Below are 23,365 nucleotides of genomic sequence, written 5' to 3'. Positions count from 1 at the left end.
CTAGGCCTTTAAGTCTTTAGATGTACTAATGAGATACGTCCGCCATACAAATACTATTTTGAAGTATTCGCTTTGCATGGTAGCTATACCAAACAGCCATACGCGTCGCCTGCTGCCTACTCTCTCCCCCCCCCACCCCCCCCCCCCCCCCCCCCCCCCACCCCCCCACAAAAAAAAAAAAGAAGAAAACGGTGCTGGGTTTATAATATTCCTTCAAACCCGTCGATAATGAACTTATGGAACTGTCTCATGCTTCGTTCTTTCGAAAGTAGGTAAAACGCTACAGCTGGTTAAGCCCATACTTGGCCAATTTTATGAACTCATATTGACATTGTACTCGCCAGTATTGATAGTAGCACTAGCATCAGTCCAAAATCCATTGAACAAATACATTGTTGCTGCATATAAAAATGAAAACAAATACATACTGATACTCATGATAATACAAACAAACTCAAAATATAGAATACATCAACGCAAACTACTCATACGACAGCGATTCTGTCTCTTATTCAGATCTCAACTTTTATCTGTCTTCAAGACTCCAAATCTGGCTATTACTAGTTGATAAAAGCACAATGCGTTCTGATTTCACCATTATTACCAGTGAGAATTTCAATAGCATTCATTTTCTCCATAGATTTAGCAAAATCCTTGAAGAATGTTGGTCCTCTTTTTGTTGCTTGGCTTTTGACGTAAGCCTTAGTTACTGCGTCGTTAAGTAGAGCCGAGTCTGATTCAAACAATCCCCTTCTCTTAGTAACAAGCGAATAGTAGCTTGAGTCAAATGTTTTGAAACTCCCTGGATCCATCTCAGCTGTCTGAACTGCATCGTTTGGCTTGCATTTGCTCTTCAATCTCGTAACATACTCGCTGTCCAATGTTGGGTCTGAATCTCCTTTACCGGTGAAATTGTATAGCCTGTTTGTAAACGCTGAGCAAAAGGAAACACCAATTGTGTGCGCACCTGTAAATACAGATGCATATGCATGATAAAATGATTAATTTTCCGACTAATTAAATCTTCCTTAGATGCTGCTAACAAAGTAAAATGAATGCATGGTTTAGCTTGGTTTACATATAAATCGACAGATATGCATGTATGTATACCTGATAGGACCGCAAGGTCTTTTGAACTCAAACCCTTCGATGCAAATGCAGCCTTCAATGAGGTGATGTTGGCGCTTCCTGGGGGTAGATTTGCCAAAGCATCTGCTGCGGTCGATACTAGTCCGTCTCTTCTACCAGTAGGTACCTTCCAGTATGGTCCCCTAATCTGAAAAATCAATCCGAAATTTCATATTTTTGTTTCTCTCATTTTTATTGATCAATTTGTTAAATAGTAAAGTAATAATCAATTTGTAATGGATAACTTACCGTGGCTACTGCATCTCTAGCTGCCAATAATAGAATGTCTGCACAAGAAACAACTCCAGGGCACTTTTGTTCTACTGCAGCCTTTGCAGCATCAATTACACCGTACCCGATAACGGATAGATTAGGAGGTGCAGATTTCTCGGCTTGGTTGCTGCTTGTAGAATTTATTAAAATTGAACCATCGCATCCCTGCAGTATATATAGAGATGCATGCATACATTCAGTATATATACTTGCTAATTAACTCACAACTAATTAACCAGGAAAGCAAGTATACGCTAATATTTTGTATTGAACGATTCCATAAATAACATATAGATACCTTGACGAAACAATCATGGAAATTCATCCTCAATAACGCAGCGGCGAGAGTAGGATTTTGAGAAACGAATGAAGCAGTCGTCTTACGAACTATGGATTCTGCATTAGGACATGTCTTTTTGTAGAATCCCAATTTTAGACCTTGAGCATTAGTTGCGTCTAAGGCAACAAGAACAAGAACTAATATTGAGAGAAACCTTAGAGTAGACATGATTAGTTGATGCCTTTATTAAAGAGTTAGTTAAAACTCTCAACTAAGCAATGCAAAGGGAAATGGTTGTAGTGCAGATGATCACCGTCGAACATGTTTATATAGATACTGAGACCTTAATTGTACGTATATTATTACATGTAACCTCGTCTTCTAGTTGTGCCATAATGCCAAAGGCTGCTGTTACGTGTTCTCTGGCTAATTCAGCAATTATCTGTAGCTGTTACTGATTTTTAAATAATCAACCAATAATTAGTTGTATAATGACATGATGCAATTAAACTACCATATTAACAAGAAAATGGTTGACTTAAAAAGTTAAACTTTTGTGATTGATGTTGTTGGCATTAACACATATTAGATGCTGCTATGTGAACTCTTCAGTTACACCAACTTGTAATAACCTGCTACTTTGGCGCTTTATGTGTTGGTTGTTGCGTCCATAAAGAGTATGCATAATCGCCCTAAATGTGTATCATCGTCAATCGAAGCACAAGCTGTCTTTCAGATACAATTTCAACAGAAAATACCCACAGTAAATATGTGCAAATGGCATTCCTTCTATGAGCGATATATATGATCAAAAGACGATCAGATTGCTTCAAGAATAGGATTGGTCCTAATCGTGTCCATTAGACTCTGGTGTATACTGTAGGGCTATAAATTAAATCATTTTCACTAGGAGAGCTAAAATGGACCGGAAAAACTGACTTTGGTCGAATGCAAAACCAACAAGTGGAGAGGCCCTAAGGATTATAAACCGCAGGAATCTTAGATTGCCCAAACAATATGGGACTAATAATCTCAACAGGCAAAATGTTTGGAAAATAGGGTACCCGAGGATGAAAACAAATAACAGAAAAGAATGTTGTAACACTAAATTTCAAAGCCTTGCGATTCTTTTCAACAAATATTTCGACCATTCCTAAACAATTGGTGAGCACAATTGGTCAATGAAATAATGCTTCTAGGATACGATGAAGTTGTTGGATTTAAGAGTTGTACTCCCTTGACCCAACCAAGAACACACAGTATGAGATTCTGATGATGTTTAGAGAGGAAAGAAAACAGAGATTTTGATGTGTAGTAATGGGAAGAATCCCTCACAATTTATAGAGGGTATCGTGCTTATTAGAGATGTCTTTTTCATCTTCAACAGACGCTTTCAAAAGTCATCATCCATTAATAGGCAGAGACGCGTCTGTAGAAAATTTTGGAAAATTAAATTAAGTTTTGAATTTCAAAACCATGGTAAATTTCTCCGAGACGCTGTCTCGCACTCTATTAAGGGGAGCTCCACGATATGTACTCTGGTCGAATACAGCCGGTGGGGCTGCACACTTTTCGTGCTTACCCGTTTAGGGCATGTCGGCTAAGAATTGAAATAGCACCACTACGATGCAATCAAGCAAATGGGATGCTGGCATAGAGCGAAAATGCATCATTGTGGTGCATTTTGCTAGTTGAGCAGTGTTCGAGAACTGGAAATACATCATTATGGTGCATCTTCCACAGTTCGTCGTTGCGTAAAACAGGTGGTACTTGGTACATCCCTCGCAACTCCTAAATTTATATTTATAGAAATATCAATAAAATACATATAAGGAGGGATTGTTGGTTGAAATCAACATCGAGCTGGAAGCGCCATCTCGCTTATGTTGCATGAACAAGGGTGTCAGTTTGGACTAAGTTCTGCAAGTTAATCCAAACTTGGACAGTGGGATCTTCGTTTTTTAATTCAAAAGCTGCAAAAAGAAACCAAAAAGACAATAATCACGTAAGAACAAGTCGGCCATAACAGTAGCACTAGCATAATGAGAAATTTAATAATGCTTCAAAAGAAAAAAGAGTAATTTAATACATGTACCTAATAGTTTGTTTTTGTTTTTTTTGATGTCCTAGATTAATGATCCCTAGACTACATCGGAACTCCTTAAATTGGAACGGGTTTCAGAAATTACATGATTCACACCCCTATCTCCACAGTGAAAGGGAGCATGCCAACCATCAGACCACTTGGTAGTTGGCTGTACCTAACAATATAACTTACTCTGCATAATTTACTATAATTTACGTCGAACATGTAATATACTTATATGGGATATACTACTATATCAAACTATATCTCCCTTGTGGAATCCTTTGGTGGAATTTCTCTTTCTGCTCCATAGATAGTCTTTCACTCCCAAGGCTGCTGTGAATTTGTAGTCAACAACACTCCGTAATAGAGTAAGTAGGTTTTTTACAAATGTAAAATCCCCCACATATGTTATAGAAATTAATAATGATTTTTTATTTTTTGGTAAATCCAAACTATATTAATAAATAGGAAAAATAATTTGGAAGAAAAGAGACAGAGAACCCCAAAAAACTTACAAATTAATCAAATCTAAAATAAGATACATAAGGTAATTTAATTGTAGAAATAAAACCAGGTCTTCCATCATAACTCATGCCTTCACCCTCATTCAAACGACAACCCCTCTTAGCCATCATGTCTGCAGCAAAATTGGCTTATCTATAGTATGCACAAAACGGATTGTGTTATATCTAGCCCTCACAACAACCCATCTCTGCCTTAGAAACCACATAACTACATCAATATCACCCGAAAATGCCAAAACATCACCTATAGAGTCAGTACGAATACATATATTTCCAACTTTAAACTTCAAAGCCCATTCCAACCCCACAATAACACAAAAAAACTCGTCTAAATAATTAGTTTGAATACCATATCCAACACTCATAGCTCCCAAAACGTTAGCACCAGCACCAACTCTTCCCAGACTTCCCCTCAACGCTTCATCACAACATAGCATCAATTCGCCATGATTTAGAGGAATCCGAAAGCACTCCTTTGGCTGCGTCAACTTAACTCTCCTAAGATGCACTCTAAAGAAAGATAACACCCTAAGATCATCTTGATTATTAAATATATACCCTTCAATCTTCTCCAATACTCATGGATCTGATTATAAACCTTCTTGTGAAAAAATTGCCAACTGACTTTTTGATTACCATAAACATAGCCATTTCTTGTCATCCATAACTCCGAACGAATAACAAGAATGGAAAGCAACCAAACATCCTTAAACATGCGACTCTTCCTCTTAGCCTGTTTATAAGCAATTGAGAGATTTGGTGTGGGTTGAGACTAAAAATCTCAGAGATCCAGAGCCACGCCCTCTTAGCAAAATAACAAGACCATAAAATATGCTCCAGCGTTTCCTCTTCACTGTTACACAAGTAACATTTGTTAACCACCTGAAATTTAAATTTACTTCGTACCTTGTCTAAATACGCACAAGCACCCATTAATATCTTCCAAATCCTTGCAGCAAGAGATCGATGAATTGAAAGTCTCCATAAAAAATTTAACCCCTCCAGCTTCGGAAATTTCTTACGAATCAATTCCTTAGATGAACAAACCGTGAACTTCCCTTTATGATCAGGCTTCCACACCTTATAATCAGCACCTCCTAACGGCCTAGGTAAACTCTCCATATCAACTCCAGTAGACAGCAAGTTTTGAACAACAATGTCCGTGAAGTGCCATTCCCCATCCAAAAACATATCACCAACCATTACTGTCATATCCAAATTATCCACACCAATCACATCAGCAACACTAGTGTCCCCCTAGCATGGATCGAAATATAAGGATGTTAACCTTCCATCCCATATCAACACCCTTGTATTGAACTGAACTTCATCATACACCCAACGAAATCTAGGAAGAATAGAAGATTTAATGTATCCAACCAAATGACCAGACCGAGTAAAGAATTTATCACAAACCTTTTTTGAAGTACAAATCCTCCAACACAACTTCACAAGCATAGCCTTGTTCATTATCCTCATTTGAGTAGTACCCAAACCACCTTCGTCATAAGGAGCACAAACCTTGTCATAAGCAACAAGAAAAGACATACTCACCTGCGAATCACCAGACCATAAGAAATTACAAATGACAACTTCACATTCATGAATAAACTTCCTTGGCCACTTGTAAACAGCCATATTATGAATAGAATAGCTTGTTACAACTGAATTGACCAGCACCACCATATCTTGAAAAGAAAGCATCATTCCTTTCCAACCAGCAAGTTGCTCCTTAATATTCCCAACCACATTAGCAACATGGTGATACCGAACGACACCTAGCATATTTTAACACCTAAATACCGATCATGGAAAGTGGTAACTAGCATCCCCAAAAAATTAGCAATAGTTTCTCTTCGACTATTTGGCTATTCCGATTAGGGCCAACAGTTACCATGATAATTTGGCTATTCCGGTTAGGGCCGGAAGAAAATTAGTTGCCCTGAAACCAACTCGTAAGTTTAATTTTTTCTATAAACGAAGACCATTAGCAAGACTACTGATCTGCTTCAACGAATGGTAACAACCAAACCTGAGTAGTATATCAGAACATAAAGGAAAAGTTAACTCTAACTCGCCGAGCCAAGATATGAGCTACATCATTACAAATACGTGATTGAAAAATAAATTTACAAGCCACGAGTTTAGAACAAAAAAAAGAAAGAAATGTCCTTAAGAAGAGCATCCTTTCTTTGATCACCATCAAACTTCCATGTTGAAGGCGATGAAATCCTTCACATCACTCTCAATAATTATATGCATAAGTTTCAGTTCCACAACTTCTTTTAAGACTACCCAGATAGCAGGAGTCTCAGATCCTTATGGAGAAGTAACTTCAAATGCCAACTGCACAAAAAGGAGCTTTATTTTGTATGGTCTCTCATAACATGTCATGCACCATTAGCGAAGGATAGGTCATCAAAGCCACCATCAGTGTTACATTTGGTTCATCTAAAAAGGGGGTTATGTTTTCTAGTCACTATCATGGCTTTGGCTCTACTTATGATAGCAGCATGGTTCTCTTTCTTAGCATTAAATATAAGGTTATTCCTTCTACTTCAAATAGACCACATGATAACATCAAATAAACACCAAGAGTCCTTAGGAACGCAAGACATGGGCCGATGAGAAGGAAGAAATCAAATCAAGAAACGGTTAATCATTAAAGTGTGAAGTATGTATGTGAAAATGAGACAAAAACCAATCATGACTAGCAAAAGGAAAAAGAAGGGAAATACATCACAGATTCATTATGAGTAGAACATCTAGAACACTCAACAGAAGCCATAGACATTCTGGATTTAAGAACCAATTTAGAAGAAATCAATATTATTAACTAATTACCGAGCATTTCCGGCCGGCATAGCCAGATTACTTAACTCAGCTTTTCTAAAGCCTGGACCACATTCAGATTTTGGAAAGCAAAGGATGAAAACGTGGGGGTACCAAAATACACCACTAACTTTTTCTTGGGCAACCTGTATGGACAAAACATAAATACAATTCCGAGAGTTCAACTTAATGATTCTCAATCAAGGAAAAATATTCAGAGTTATATCTCTTTCTCTCATAATCATAAAGTTGACAGAACTTAATCCGTGAACCTGACTAGGTGTAACAGTACTTGGAGGATCTCAAAAATCAATATGCAATAATCAATCAAGTCGTATCCAGCAAACCATGATGAATTATCTACTTTGATTGATTTACGTACAACCTGTGATATTTCAATTATAAAGATAAACAATATAATACGGAAAAAAGAAATAACATAGACACCAAAGTTTTGTTAACGAGGAAATCGCAAATGCAGAAAAACCCCGGGACCTAGTCCAGATTTGAATAATCTCATAATTAAGTCGGGATATTTATATATCGTCTAATTATGAGAGTATTCAAAACTGGACTAGGTCCCGCGGTTTTCTACATTCGCTGTTTTCTCGTTAGCAAAATCTTGTTGTGTCTTTATTTTTACTTTCCGTAATTATAATTATTGTCTTAGTTAATAACTAAAATTAAATACACTATGCATTAATCCCAAACACATTGGTTGATTCCTATAGTTTAAGGTTCGCTTTCGAATTTATACTATATATCAAGTATACATATTGTGGTTGTTATCTTCTTGACAGTCTGTCTATATTAGATCACGCAAGGTATCGAACTTATAAGTTGATATTGAAAAGATTATGGTGTACTTGGTATCCTTGTCATTTCAGTTAACACGAGAAAATATTACTTTTACTATTTTTCTTTAGGTTTTTGGTACTAATACTAGTATTGTCTTAGGTTTTTCGTATTATAACGATAAACAATTTTAATGGGTAACGTAACAAACATCTCACATAATATAAGTCTTTGAAAATTTAGTGTTTCTCAAATGTGATTTATGTGATACTTTTATATATTTAAAATACAAAATATATAATTTATCCATATATACGATACTTTTTCATTTCAAAATGTAAAATACTTCACATATCTTCTAATTGTATCATTTTTTTTCTTTTCGTTTTGTTGAGTTTCTTACTTGGAACCACGATTTAATTTTTATTTTTATAATTATATTGGAAGTTTTGAAATTTTTTATTAGTTGTTAGTTTTTTATTCGTGTCTGAATTATATCCGTATAGATAAAAAATGTCATAATTTATATTCTCCCTAAGTCATGTATATGTTAAGGATGTCTCTGCTAACAAGTTTAGCCATTTTAATCGCGGTACCAAGTGTGTGGTTAAGAGACTTAAGGAAGATCTCGTTCATTTCGCATAAGTACAGATTGTATTTAGTCTAATTGACAAAAATTGTTTATAGCCTTCCTTTATCGTATTTGGGACTGTGACTATCTTGTACACCATGTTGGACCTTTTGGGTGGGAAGATGTTTGGGCCCTGGGTGAAAGCCGAAGTCACCTTGAGCATGCCCAAGCATCTTCTCACCACAAAGATGGCATCACACATGAATAACAATCTCAAATACTTGGTCAAAGGCGTTGCTGGATCTTCACTTTTATTGATCGCTTTGGTGATTGTTGTCCCCATACCTTCGTTTGACTGAATCCTAGGGCTCACCGGTCTACTTGTGATCATAACCATATGGTCCATATTGGTCATACTCCCAATCTCCTTTTATGTCAAGCTCTATCGGTTGGAAAGACACGTAAGATTTGATACTGTTTAAATGGACGAGAATGTAAAAATAGCCAGGATGTAAACAGTTTCATCATACCCATTTTCAAATATTTTTTTTTTATTTTTAATTTACATCAGGATGCATCCAGTTTCATCCTCACTCTTTTTTAAGTTTAAGCCAAGATAAATTCAGTTTCATTGTTGCTATTCTTTTGATGTCCATTTTACCAATAATAATTTTTACTCGTCCATTTAGAAGCATGTGTTAAAAATATTTGGACAAATGACCCATTTTCTGTATCGTTTTTCTGAATTTCAATTCACTAGCTAAGCCAATAATAATTGTGCATATTTATTGAGTATGTTCATCCTTATATTATTACTAGGATATGACCCGTGCCATAACGGCACGTGCTTTGGTACTTTTAAGTGTTTTCGGCTCACCCAGGACCAATAAGAAAAATCGATTTCAGACTTTTCATTCCTTTGAGATGGCTAGGAAAATAAAGATCTATGAATTAATTGCTAGCCTCCGTATTTAGAGGAATCAAAAATATTTTCCATGGAATGTTTATGTAAGGTTTATCATGTGTAGGAATTATGTTATATTTTGTGTTTACTGTTTTTGAGGATACCGCGAGTGTTCTTATTTTAATAAGATGCGAGTGTAAATTTAAATTTGGGCCATTGTCCATAGATGATGAACATATGAACATTTTACAATTAATAATATCCTATGCCTAACTGCAATGCGCTGGACAAATATATATAACACACAAATCAAAATGCGTGTAAAATGTAAATGATGAAATATCAAACAGATCAATCATCAATATACTTCCAATTCTGAACCAACCTTTTGCTATGGACACAAAATCTATTCACCGTCCTAAAAACTGAACCAAAACACATTTAATATGGATCCCAACAAAAGTGAAATCAAGCAGAACCTGTATCCCAACAAAAGCGACATCTACATATACAGTCTTACAGATTTTTTTTTTAGGTGTTTTTTTTCGAAGCATTAATCTTACGGAGTTGCACCTGTTGTCCACCTCCTGGGTTGCACGGACGCTCCATTTCTTGAGCCGTGTCCGACGTACCGATGACGCGTGTCCGACGCATTTTTTTTTTCATTTTCATTTAAACTTCTTCCTTTATTTTTACAATTATTAACCAAAATGAAGAAAGACAAACATTTAGATCAATAATTTAGGTCTTTATTAGGGTTTTGTAATTGGAAATGACATCACGTATACCCTTAGTTGGGCATATGTTGTTCTAAGAATGCATTTTGATTGTCCCATGTGTTTAATAGTGACTGATTGTTTGACCTTAGACGTGTATAAACAAACGATATCTTCTTTTGTTTTGAAATTTATACACATGTAGCATCATTTTCTAATTTTTAGGATCGAAATACTTGACTTTGTTGTATAAATACATGATTATATATATAAATAATATATATATATATATATATATACGTCTCCGCGTCCTAGCTTTTTGAGAGTTTTGTAGTGTCCGCGTCAGCGTCGTGTCGCATCCGCGTCTACGCGTCCGCGTCTGTGCAACCCAGTCCACCTCTCATTAATTTTGTTGTTAGAAAGATCCCAGTCTTGTTAAAAACAATGGTAAAGTCAACCTAATCAGCATGTGCTTTTCATGCCATTCCGCCCCACTCTTGGTACCCGTCCTCGCCATTTGTAGCTAAACCCGATAGAACAATCAACTTAACAGAGGTTTATTACCATCCAAATACACTCAGGTTAGAATTATCGTATGGTTCAAGGGTCCTGATCGTGGGACTCATGCTTTTGACCCATGGTTTAGACAAAACTCCATGACTATCCATATCTATTCATCCAACGACTGTTAGTTTTCATGAGGTGACATTGTTTAGCACTGAAAAACCTATACGGCTCAAACCAAGCCGAGCCGGTGATCAAGCAAATGTATGTATCAAAATCATACATAGAGAATAGATAATTTTCATCCAAATCAGATCATTAACGCATTCTAGAACTAAGGAAAGTAATTTATAATTTTGAAACTCCACATCCATCATTCAGATCCTAATTTTTTTAAAAAAAAAATCATTACAGAGACATCTTATACTAACCACAAAACAGTTGTTGGCAATGTAGACAAATTCAAAATGTAACTATGTGATAGTGACCATATCGCTCCACCAAATCATAACAACAACCCAACCCAAAACAACTTTCATTTAAAATAAATATACGAACCAATATACACATCAATACCACAAAGTTCTGCAGACCTTCATACGAGTAATTCATTTAATATCTCCTTTGTTCAAATCTATTTGGAACCTGCAGTATAGGAATAACTAAACTATAATCAAAGATGGAAATACATTTAAATACCACACCAAAACTTCCTAACATTTCAGTATAGACTTATTTTTCGTACAATTTGTTCCCTGAAAAACATTCTCAGTATTCCTTGAAAAACTATTGTACAACTACCTCACAAATTAATGTAGGTCCATCTCCCAACACTAGTGGAGAATGAGGTTTTATTGACCTACATCCCCGAGCCTCATTGGCGGTCAATTGACCGTGAACCAGTCAAGACGGTCCTAGATTTGGAAAAAATACGCAGAGCGTTATTAATTCCCATTTTAGCCTTGACTATAGCAACCCACTATATGACCGATGGCCCTAGTTTTATCTATGGTTCAATTTTCTAGGCATCCATTCTCCCATTATCCTTATCTTCCCATCTCTCTATTATTACTCCTCTCTCGGAACCACCTGAAAGAAAAACTATTTTCTTTCTCGTGAACCTTCTTCATCTCTCCTAAATCCTAATCGATCTTCTCATGAACCTATAGATCGGATGATCTCTATCAGAGATTGATTCTTGATAAATCAAACAACCCTCTTCTATTTATATATCTGCTTTATCTGTCTCTTTAAAAAAAGTTGGTGTTCCTGCTGCTACAGTCTACATCTTCTTCTTCTTGAAAAAAATTCCTTCACAAGAGACCCAGATCCCCTTTTCTTCACAATCAGAAAACCCTATTTCGGATTTTTATTATCGCAATCGGAAATCCCTAACTTTCTCTCTCGAAAATCAAAAGTTACAAACCTAATTTTTTCAGTTTCTGTCACCACTATCAATCCATTGTAACAGAAACCATTAGTGAAGAGTAAAATAAATCATTGTGAAATTATCGGTGATGCTGAGTATCACTTCTTGTTAAATCTTTTGTGAAAATTTTAACCCTAGTTTTCATTTAACATCACGAATAATTGGGGATTTTGTTGTTTGCAGATTTGGGTTTGATGTTGAAGTTGTCTCTGAAAAGGTGAACGCCCTTTTCATTTGAATCTAGGGTTTTATTGATTTTACAATAGATAATCATAAAGTTTGAAACTTATTAGTTTGTATTAATTGTAGTTGTTAGTTGATTAGATTGTGTTTAATTTGATTGTTTGTGTATGTACAGGGCATCAGCTCCAGCTCCAGCTCATATAAGAGTTAAAGAAAGCCCTCTCAGTTCTGATGCCATCTTCAGACAGGTGATTTTCATTCATTCTGATTTTGAATTTTGTAATTAGTTAGCTAAAAGTTATGATTTATCTGGAATGAAAGTGGAAAATTCTGCAAAATTAATGTTTTCTTGCGAAATTAAGATGCCCATGTTGTATTTGTTCGTAGGAACTGTCAAATTTGATCAGGTTCAGATTAGTAATCATGGATTGATAAATCAATTTTAGGAGATAACAATATATTAACCAACTGTTTCGAATTATTGGGGTACTTTTAGTGGGAGTATCTATGACAATTCTTGCAAATACTTTGCTAATTTCTCTTATTGCAAAGGATTGTTACAAGCAAGTCTAAAACTTGGTAGCTATGCTTGAAATAGTAAGCTTAATTAAGGTGATCATTCATAGGAAGTTGTTACAAAGACTTGCTAAGATGAATGTCGAGTAGGAAGTATGTTGAATGGGTTACATAAAGGTGGTTAACAGTTTCACACACGAGTGAATACCAAGTTCAAGGGTTTTCATATTGTTTCGGGTGAGTTGTATTGTTCTTTCTTACAATATGAGTTTACAATGGATATTGATTCTACCTCTGACCTTGTGAGGTTTCTCCTGCTTCTAACTTGTCTTTTTACAAGTGCCTTAAAGTAGATAGAGAAAACATATTCTTTGGTAGAAGGTAGTTTGATCAAGTCGACTCTGGTCCAAGTTTGTTTGTCAAATTCTAACTTCCCCTCTGCATACGCAGGATTGTGAGAGAGATATTGCAAAGGCCGGAGATGATGCTCCATATGAGGTTAAGTATGAAAACATCAACAAGTTTTCCTGGGATCTTGTTCACACAAGATGACCAAATGATGCCCAACGAGGAATAGCTATGGTCGAAGGTACGTCAGAACACTTCAGTTAAAAGCATTTTTAAAATTTTCTGTTAGCGTCAAATGCGAATAATTGTACTCTATATATTGAAATGAACGAAATTGAATGTTTGTCTCGTGGTCAATAACTTGTTAGAGATGAACTATTGTTTTTTTAGGGACTGAGCCAACTTGTGAAAGGGAGACTGGACCAACTTCATATCAGGGATATGCTTTATATTCGCTCACTTGAACACTATATAAGTCGTGACTTTATAAAGAGCTTGAACAGCGTGGGTCTTTGTTTGGAGGTATGGTCTCCTTGTCATGTTATCTACTAATACTAATGTGGACTAAAATAAATAAAAGAAAATGAAAAAGAGAATACACGTAAAGCTTTCTCTTAAGTTAGAATGGTGGGAGTAATAATATAGTATGTGCTCCTTAAACGAACCTATCCTTGTAAAGGATTGTCCTGTAGTTCGATATCACGTGTTGTCTTCCACATTTTTGTGGAATACGACAGTATTATTCTTGTGAACATTTGCACTACATTGTTTTATTTATTTATTTTTTGCTCTAACTGTTCTGTTTATATAATTTAGGATGCACCAGACTTCTGGCAAGTTTGGTACCTGAGGCGAACAATATTAAATCGGACGGAAACAGGTGAGTGTTCTTTGCGTAACTTTTAAACTTTGTCGGTTTAGGATTACTTGTTTCCCGCTTAGTCTGTTTAAGGACTTAAAAGAAATGTTTGAAATGAATGCAGACGAGTTACTTGGGGCATTTTTTGTGTGCTGCTAGTGTAGTTGTGCCAGTTATTATGAAAGCAAGATCGCTTCGTAAGGCATGATATGACTCAAAACCATTCAGTGGCATCTAAGAAATGATACAGTTCAAGACCACTTTATTTTATTTATTTTTCCTGCATGACAAACTCCCCACTCTAATCCCCTAGCTCATCAATTAAACATTTGCGATTATTTTTCTTTGCCAACTTTGATCGAAATTGTTTAAAAGTTTCTCTGAACTAGGAAATATTATTGGAAGTATATATCTGTAAATTGGATTGTGATAACTTATATAATGCAGTGTTAACTATTCTGGATGGAATTTTAAGTTCATGGAGTTGTTTGTATAGGACTAGGTACGATTAAAGATTTCTTTCCGTTTATTCAAATGCATGTTCATATTAGAGGATGTTAAGAGAGTTAAGTGCAAGTCACCTACCTGTAAAATACAATAATCATGTTCTTACTTAATAATGTGGTCTTGCTAATCGGTCTTACTAATCAATCACTATTTTTTTAGATTGTTATTTGGCGTTCATGTACCAAAAGGAAATAGCATTCCAATGGTATGCAAGTACTTCTGAGAGCACAAGTGTGGTATACCAAGTTGGCCAGACTTCAGTAACTTGCCAATTCCTTGGTATGTTGCCATCTCATTTTCGTCTTAATGGTGTGAAAGGGAGGATTCAATTATGTTTCCTGAAATAGGATATCATCATAAATTGCAGAGCAAACTCATTGTCTCGTTATCATGTACACAGTTACAACTAATGAGCTTGTATTTGTAGAAGTCAAATAACCAATAACATGATCTTATCCTTATATATGGTAATGAATGAAAACATGGGTTTACTGAGGGAAGCTACTAATCATGTTGAAAAGAGTTGTTAGTTGCCTAAATAGTTGCCTAACCCCTAATGCTCGTTGCGACTTGCTTTACAATTTGTTATTTTTTTATTCTGTTGCTTTTTTCTCTCATAAACTCGATGAATATTGACAGATCTTACTTCCTCTTGAAGGGTTATAATGTTTAATATGGGACATGTTTGTTTTGCATTCTCTCATATATTAGTTTGTTCATTTGTCGTATTTATTGTGAAGATGAAACCAAACATGCTAACAATATATGCTTAACTGATCACCTATGAGGAATTTGTGATATGACTAATTACTTGTCTTCACAACTTTGCACTTTTTATCCTCCCTGAGTTTTTCTTTGATTGTTGCTTGTGTTTCTGGTAGCAGTTCTATAATGATTCAGTGGTTTCCATGGATGAATTTTGTTGTAGCTCATGCTTTGTTTCCTCTTCTAGTTGGGATTGTAATAGGGTTCTTCCCATTTAAAGCCATTGATTCAAAAAATAGGTTTCTTTGTTTGCTCATGCTTTTCTCAATCAGTGCGCTAATAGCAACTGGTTTATCAGTAGGAAGAACAAAACTGTTGAGTTCTTTTGGTTATTCATCTTGGGGTCTGCAATCTTACCTGCAATACCTGTTACCGTTATTACATTAGGATTCCATGTATAACCCATTCTGTATCTTTTTTTATAAGCATTTTCTTGAGTATTGTGACCTCTCCCCACATTAATCAGATGATGACTTTTGCTGTGCAGGTACACCCGCATTATGAAGTAGGAATAAGTTCTTCATCATCATCATCAGAGTTTACATTTTGCTGTGTACTAGTTTTTCAGTTCATCGTTTTGCAACCGAATCCTAGAACTTAATTACTTTTCTTGTAAGATTACACTGGTCAGAACTCCAGATTTTAATCCTTTGTGTAATTTGAAACCAATAAATCAATGAATGTTAAATCGAATGATGGTGTGAAAGTTTGATTTGAATTTGGTTTTCATTTGAGCTTCATTTGAATTCTAATTTGGTTTTCATTTGAGTCTCATTTGAATTCTAATTTAGTTTTCATTTGAGTTTCATTTGTGTTTGATTTCAGATTTAGTCAGCCAATCTGAATCTTTTTTTTTTTTAAAGATTTATATCAATGGTAGACTGAAGTCGGTCATTATTTCTTGACCGTTAAAATTGGTCGCTGATATAAGATTTTCAACGACCCCCAGACACACGTCATAGCTGAAAAGACGCTCAAGTAGCGACCCTTTCTTTGAGGGCCAAAGCGAGTCATATAACTCGGATCTATGACTTGCTCCGTCAGTCGCGAAACTGCTATTTTCCACTAGTGCAACCTATGTCTCCATGCCAATAAGTCTTTTTCAGAGACAGGGAGATGTATCTGGCGCATTAGTTAATGAAACTCCTTTATTTCAGACTCATTAGTTCTCCAAAATATATATGGAAACATCATTTAGGTAGGTTCAAATTAGACCAATCACTCCTTCAGTTTTACCGTTAGACCTGTCGACAGAAAAACATGCCAATAACTAATTAGCAAAAGGAATATTTACTTTTCTTTTAAATCTGATGTAATACTGAGATTCAATGTAAATAGTGCCCAATATAACTCTATTGTAACATAGTATTCCTGATAATGAAATAAGTTAATCAATTTATATCAAAAGCTTGAACTTTTCAAGAGCTAGAGTAAATTATAGCCCATACCTTGGCTTCAAAAATAATGTGAACTATGTCGCATGATTTTCTGTTCAACCGGTATGACAGATTGAACTGGAAAAATGAAAGCTTACCATTGATGTCTTTGTAGGGATATCAAAATCCATAAAGATGTGCAATCGCAAATCTAGAATATCGACCACAAAGAACATTCTCTTACCGATTTAACACTGAAAAGAACAATTGAACCCAGAACTTAAAAACGGAATTCGAAAATGTTAACTAAGAATTAACTAAGAAGAAGAAAACCAAGCCGAATTGAAATATTGAATTACCTTGTGAAGCTGACATTGCCATTAATTAATGCTCAGTATTCCTGTTGATAGCTAGACAATTTCAGTTTTCCCAGATCGAGTCAAAACTATTCTATATTTTAGATTTCTAAAAATTATATAAAGCAACAATATTGGGGGAAAAGCAGAATTACCAAGTTTGAACTAAATAAATTAGGAGGAACATACATATTCTGCGAAATGAAACTGGGGGTCACTATCGAAGTGAATTGCAACTAAAAGATTCCGACCATCTTTCAATGTAAGCTGAATTGAATTACCTTTGTGAAGATTACATCCATGTCATGTCAAAAATATCCCATTGTACATTTCCTTTAATAAACTATCAAAATCACAGTTTTCGTCATATCATTTTCGACTCAAGTCAGGACTGAACAAATGAAAGAAAATGCTGCTAACAGGGACGGGTTTAAATGATTCTAAGGGAAAAGCCCACAATATAGGAAGAGCATTCATCTTTAGGATTAAATAACCAGTTTTCTCCTCTTTTCCTCAAAAGGTTCTTATTTCTCTCCCTCCAAAAGTCCTACAGGATAACATACAAAGGCCATTTCCACAATATGTTACACCTGCCAGTTGCACATTAAAATCTTTCATCTGTCAGACATGGCAATCTTTATGTAACTATATTGGGATCAAATAAAATGGGTTGAATCATAATATCTTTTAGAACACTGCCATGCATGCAAGAGAAAACCTTATAAAGAAATTGAACTCCAAAGATGGATTTCATGTTCATTTGTTTACATAATCCGTTGGGAAGCATTTGAGAGGAAATCAAACCTCTACTCGACACTAATTTGAGATGGTAAACTAACTGCAATTAATAGATACTTACCTGTTGTGGGAGATCCAAAAATTCCAATCGAACTCTCATGGCCTGCAAATTTTAATAAAAATCATAAAATTTAAGAAGAACTTAAACATATATTTTCAAATGGGTAAATGGGTAATTGGAAACTTTTGCATTTTCTACCTTGATTTGTCGACAGTGACCGAGAAACCCAATGATACCAAAAGAAAGATCAGGTTGAAACTATGAGAATAAAATCAGGTTCCTCGGTATACCGAAAGAAAAGCGAAAAAAAAAATCATTTTTAATCATGCTCATAAATCAGATTTAACATGACCTAATTACTCAAAAGTATGGCCTCCTACATTAATAGAAATGACTATAAAAGCAGACTGAGGGTAGTAATGAGAGGAAAATATAAACGCTCGGAGTTGAAAGGAAAGACTGGAAGAGTACTACGCGGAAACAATATAGGGCGTGTGATTGGAGTGTACGAATATGTGGAGACATCTAGGCCACTCTTCGTAACTCCAAAATGTAGATCCCCGTTCATTAATGGAAAATGAAAACACAAATTAGTGGCTCAATCTGTCTGTACTTTTTTCATATTTGAATGATAAACACCTACATATCTGAGGAAGAACATCAATACCAATTAGTAATGTAGCAGTAAATTGCAAGGATTATCCCTCACTTCTAATATCCAGGTTATTAACTCATTAACTTGAAAAAGAAATAAAAAACTCTAAAACATTTTATGAAACAACAAGTATGCACTAAGAATTTTTATTACCTTTGGTCAGTTCAATCATCTTCCTTGATGCTTGTGTATCATTGTTATCTTAAACTTGTTACGACGTTATATAAATTAGCATACCAATGTTCTGATATGCATGTTTGCTTTGAAGAAAAAACTAATTGGTTTACCTAGAAAGAACACACCGTCTCTAGGTGGACGTCACAATAACTAAAGCAACTTCTTGGTGGAGTACCAACTGCAACCAAGTCAAGAAACATTATTTAATTTATAGAATTTCCAAGAATACATATTCAGCAAGAAATCAAGCATTTGGAGTATGGATCAACTTTTAAATATATCTGCAAAATTTTAAAATAAAAGAATCTACTGCACTCTCCTCTACCGATTTTAGCTTAAATTTGGCAAATTTTAGCCACACATATTGCGAAGCATGAATACTGGGCAAACTATGATGACAATATGAGAGATGAAATCGATATACTTCTATTCAATAGTTGAAAAGAATCGAAAAAGTACTTTCCAGGATCAGTTTATTGTCCCGTCTTCGATGCAAATTTGTCGATTTCCTGAAATTCTAAAAATATCAGTCAAACCGATGTATGAGTTCTTCCCAGAATGTGAAAAATTTAGAGGCATACAGACTTAAACAAAATTTTGATCAAAATCAAAGATTCAGAAAGAACCATGTAAACAAGATAAATAACAAATATTACATAAAAAAATCCTAGCAGTCTAATTTGAATTAAAAGGATATTGAAACTACAAACCAATTTCGATGACGCTAAGTAAACCACAACCTGCAACGAAACATTGTTCATCCAATCAAAACAAAAAAATTCCATTACTGAATAGCCCTAAATCACAAATTAAAATCGCCGAATTAATAATTAAAAAGTAACCCTAGATTGAAAGCCTAACAAATGGGTTGAATGAACATACTGACATTGTCATTTCTGCTCTAGAAAATGCTCTCACAGTCGGAGAGAGACTGTACTTCGAGATTACGAAAAGGTGAGGTGAGGGAAAAGAATGAAGATCAGTTCTCGCAAGAATGAAACAAATCGATTTGAAGCAGGAGAAGTAATGAGAAACTGATTATCAAAAAAATAATTCATAAAGAGTATTTAATTTGACATTGATGGATAGAGTTACGCCTCTAGTGAAACGGCTGAAGATGAGTGAAAAGAGTAATAATGGTTGGGGAAATGGAAACGGCTGTAGTTGAAAACGAAGAGTATTGGGAAGAATTCGGGAAAGTGTTATTGGAGTGTCAGAATAGTAAGCTCGATCCACACCATCCTTTATCATCCCAAAATGTAGATTTCCTGTTGGCCCAATCTGAACCGTTCTTTATGTGTCCAAACTGTGGATAACCGTCGATATGGAGAACCGTTCTTTATGTGTTCTTAATTTGACAATAATGCATAGAGTAACGCCTCCAGTGAAATGACTGAAGATGAGTGAAAATAGTAATAATGGTTGTGGAAATAGAAATAACTGTAGTTGAAAACGAAGAGTAATGGGAAGAATTCGGGAAAGTGTTATTGGAGTGTCAGAATATTAAGCTCGATCCACACCATCCTTTATCATCCAAAAATGTATATTTCCTATTGGACCAATCTGAACCGTTCTTTATGTGTTCAAACTGTGGAGAACCGTCAATATGGAAAAACACCATTGTCCCAAATTAACAATTAACAAGTCACAAATTAAAATCGCCAAATTAACAATTAGAAAGTAACCCTAGATTGAAATCCTAATAAATGGGTTGAATGAACATACTGACATTGTCATTTCTGCTCTAGAAAATGCTCTCACAGTCGGAGAGAGACTGTACTTCGAGATTACAAAAAGGTGAGGTGAGGGAAAAGAATGAAGATCAGTTCGCGCAAGAATGAAACAGATCGATTTGAAGCAGGATAAGTAATGAGAAACTGATTATCAAAAAAAAAATTCATAAAGAGTATTTAATTTGACATTGATGCATAGAGTAACGCCTCCAGTGAAACGGCTGAAGATGAGTGAAAAGAGTAATAATGGTTGGGGAAATAGAAACGACTGTAGTTGAAAACGAAGAGTAATGGGAAGAATTCGGGAAAGTGTTATTGGAGTATCAGAATATTAAGTTCGATCCACACCATCCTTTGTCATCCCAAAATGTAGATTTCCTATTGGCCCAATCTGAACCGTTCTTTATGTGTCCAAACTGTGGAGAACCGTCGATATAGAGAACCGTTCTTTATGTGTTCTTAATTTGACATTAATGCATAGAGTAACGCCTCCAATGAAACGGCTGAAGATGAGTGAAAAGAGTAATAATGGTTGGGGAAATAGAAACGATAAAGTTTATTGGAGTGTCATAATATTAAGCTCGATCCACACCATTCTTTATCATCCCAAAATGTAGATTTCCTATTGACCCAATCTGAACCGTTCTTTATGTGTCCAAACTGTGGAGAACCGTCGATATGGAAAAACACCATTGTCCCTTATAATATCTATATTATAAGGGACAATGGCGTTTTTCCCTTTGGACGGAGATCTACAATTTGGATACATAAAGGATGGTCCGGATTGAGATACATATTTAAATTATTCAATTACATTTCTGGCATATAAAGAACGGTCCAGATTGAGCTACATTTAATCCACATTTTAGGCATATAAATAAGGGTCTAGATTAAATCACCTATTAATTTTACTTAAGACAATGAATTTAGATTTTTAATGTCATTTATTTGGGAGTTATTCCTTCCATTTAATGTCAATCCTGTTCTTTTATTCTAAATTAACAACTCTATTCATCCTTTGCACAACTCTATTCTCAAGGTATGCTTCTCTGTTGTTTTGGTTGATTGAGATAATTTATGTTAGCATTTTTCTTTAATTTTTATTCCGATTAGACTTTGACTTCTTCGGGCCAAGATCAGAGGATTTACATGGAGTGAAAATAAATGACGACGAAAACGATGGTTCCATTGTTATGCACTTAACTTGGGTCGGTAAATAATATTTTTTAACTGTATTGCTACTGCTATTAGAGAGTTCATACTCTTTGTTGGATTAAAGTTTCTTGATTATGTATGGATGTTATTCTATTTTTTGTATCATGTGAAACTTGAAATTACATTTCTTCATATTTATAACCTTTTGATGGTTTACAAAGTGAGTATTTGTTTATCTTAAATTCTTCATGCATAAGACAATGAGTTTAGATTTTTAATGTCATTTATTTGGGAGTTATTCCTCCCATTTAATGTCAAACCGTTTCTTTTATTCTAAATTAATTTTACTTAAGACAATGAATTTATATTTTTAATGTCATTTATTTTGGAGTTATTCCTCACATTTAATGTCAACGTGTTTCTTTTATCCTAATTTAACAACTGTATTCATCCTTTGCACAAGTCTATTCTCAAGGTATGGTTCTCTGTTGTTTTGGTTGATTGAGATAATTTCTGTTATCTTTTCTCTTTAATTTTTGTTGGCTTTTCATCCTTTGCACAACTCTATTCTCAATGTATGATTCTCTGTTGCTTTGCTTGATTGAGATAATTTTTGTTAACTTTTCTCTTTAATTTTTTGTTTAACATCAATGGATTCATGGTGCCTCGCGCCTAATATTTGTGTCATTTATGCAGTTTAATTTCTCTTTTTGGTACTTTTCATTAATATTGTATTTTGTTATCTCGATTTTGTTTTTCATTTGCAGTCAAAAGATACTGATCAGATATGATTGCTATCTATTCATTTTATTCTTATGTTAGCTTTTCTCTTTAATTTTTGTTAATTTTTATTAGCTTTTCATCATTGGAACAACTCTATTCTCAAGGTATGATTCTCTGTTGCTTTGCTTGATTGAGATAATTTTTGTTAGCTTTTCTCTTTAATTTTTTGTTTAACATCAACGAATTCATGGTGCCTCGCGCCTAATATTTGTGTCATTTATGCAGTTTAATTTCTCTTTGTTACTTTTCATTAATATTGTATTTTGTTATCTAGATTTATCTCGATTTTGTTTTTTCATTTGCAGTCAAAAGATACTGATCAAATATGATTGCCATTTATTCATTCTATTCTTATGTTAGGTTCTTTTTAATACCATACCATTTAATTTATATTTTTTTCACTAAATTTTTTATTTTTCTCTGGACAGGGAATTTTCCAATTAGACTTTAACTTCTTCGGGCGAAAATCAGAGGATTTACATGGAATGAAAATAAATGACGAAGAAAACGATGATTCCATTGTTATGCACTTAACTTGGGTCGGTAAATAACATTTTTTTAACTGTATTGCTACAGTTGTTAGAGAGTTCATACTCTTTGTTGGATTAAGGTCGTGTACATAAGAATAAAATGGATTAAATTTTCTTGATTATGTATGTATGTTATTCTTAAAATTTTTTGTATCATGTGAAACTTGAAATTACATTTCTTCATATTTATAACCTTTTGATGGTTTACAAAGTGAGTATTTGTTTATCTTAAATTCTTCACACATAATCAAATAATGGTTATATGCAGTTGCCATCTAAAAATAGTTATTCTCTTAGAAGATCATCTTAAATTCTTTATACATAGTCAACCATCTTGCTAATACTTAAATTTAAAAAGCCTCAAAACAAGAAACGTATAACTGGCTTATTGAAACTCACCTATAATCTTTCATTTTATGATTTCAGGAGATTTTTTTTAAGCAATTAAGAAAGTGGTTTAGGGAGCAATGCAATAATACAATTTTTTTTTCTGTGGGATGCGTCACTATATCTATATGTGTCTGGACTACACAAATTTTTATTGCATGCATTTTATCATTTATTCAAGTGAAGAAGTT

The 23,365-nt window shown here is 34.6% G+C and overlaps 1 protein-coding gene and 1 long non-coding RNA gene across 4 annotated transcripts; one reads left to right on the top strand and one right to left on the bottom strand.

The window, feature by feature from the left end:
* Nucleotides 1-375: 375 nt before the first annotated feature.
* On the bottom strand, nucleotides 376-1,967 carry LOC113353052 (peroxidase 27-like). Its single transcript, XM_026596773.1, has 4 exons — nucleotides 1,700-1,967; nucleotides 1,378-1,566; nucleotides 1,111-1,276; nucleotides 376-967 (listed from the first exon to the last, which is right to left on the bottom strand). The coding sequence occupies exons 1-4, from the start codon at nucleotides 1,907-1,909 to the stop codon at nucleotides 561-563; spliced, it is 972 nt and encodes a 323-aa protein (XP_026452558.1). The 5' UTR covers nucleotides 1,910-1,967; the 3' UTR covers nucleotides 376-560.
* Nucleotides 1,968-11,646: 9,679 nt separating this feature from the next.
* Nucleotides 11,647-15,916, top strand: LOC113347167. 3 transcript variants are annotated; one of them, XR_003358774.1, is made up of 8 exons: nucleotides 11,647-12,262; nucleotides 12,404-12,476; nucleotides 13,195-13,333; nucleotides 13,483-13,614; nucleotides 13,909-13,972; nucleotides 14,399-14,453; nucleotides 14,618-14,737; nucleotides 15,711-15,916. It is a non-coding gene; the product is annotated as an uncharacterized LOC113347167 (long non-coding RNA). The 3 variants fall into 3 exon arrangements; XR_003358775.1 differs by having other exon boundaries at nucleotides 14,076-14,453; XR_003358773.1 differs by lacking the exon at nucleotides 14,399-14,453.
* The last annotated feature ends 7,449 nt before the right edge of the window (nucleotides 15,917-23,365 follow it).

The sequence above is a fragment of the Papaver somniferum genome, chromosome 2 (genome assembly GCF_003573695.1).
Source record: "Papaver somniferum cultivar HN1 chromosome 2, ASM357369v1, whole genome shotgun sequence".
Taxonomy (NCBI): Eukaryota; Viridiplantae; Streptophyta; class Magnoliopsida; order Ranunculales; family Papaveraceae; genus Papaver; species Papaver somniferum.
The sequence above is the reverse complement of the archived record's forward strand: the minus strand, read 5'-3'. Positions and strand labels throughout refer to the sequence as shown.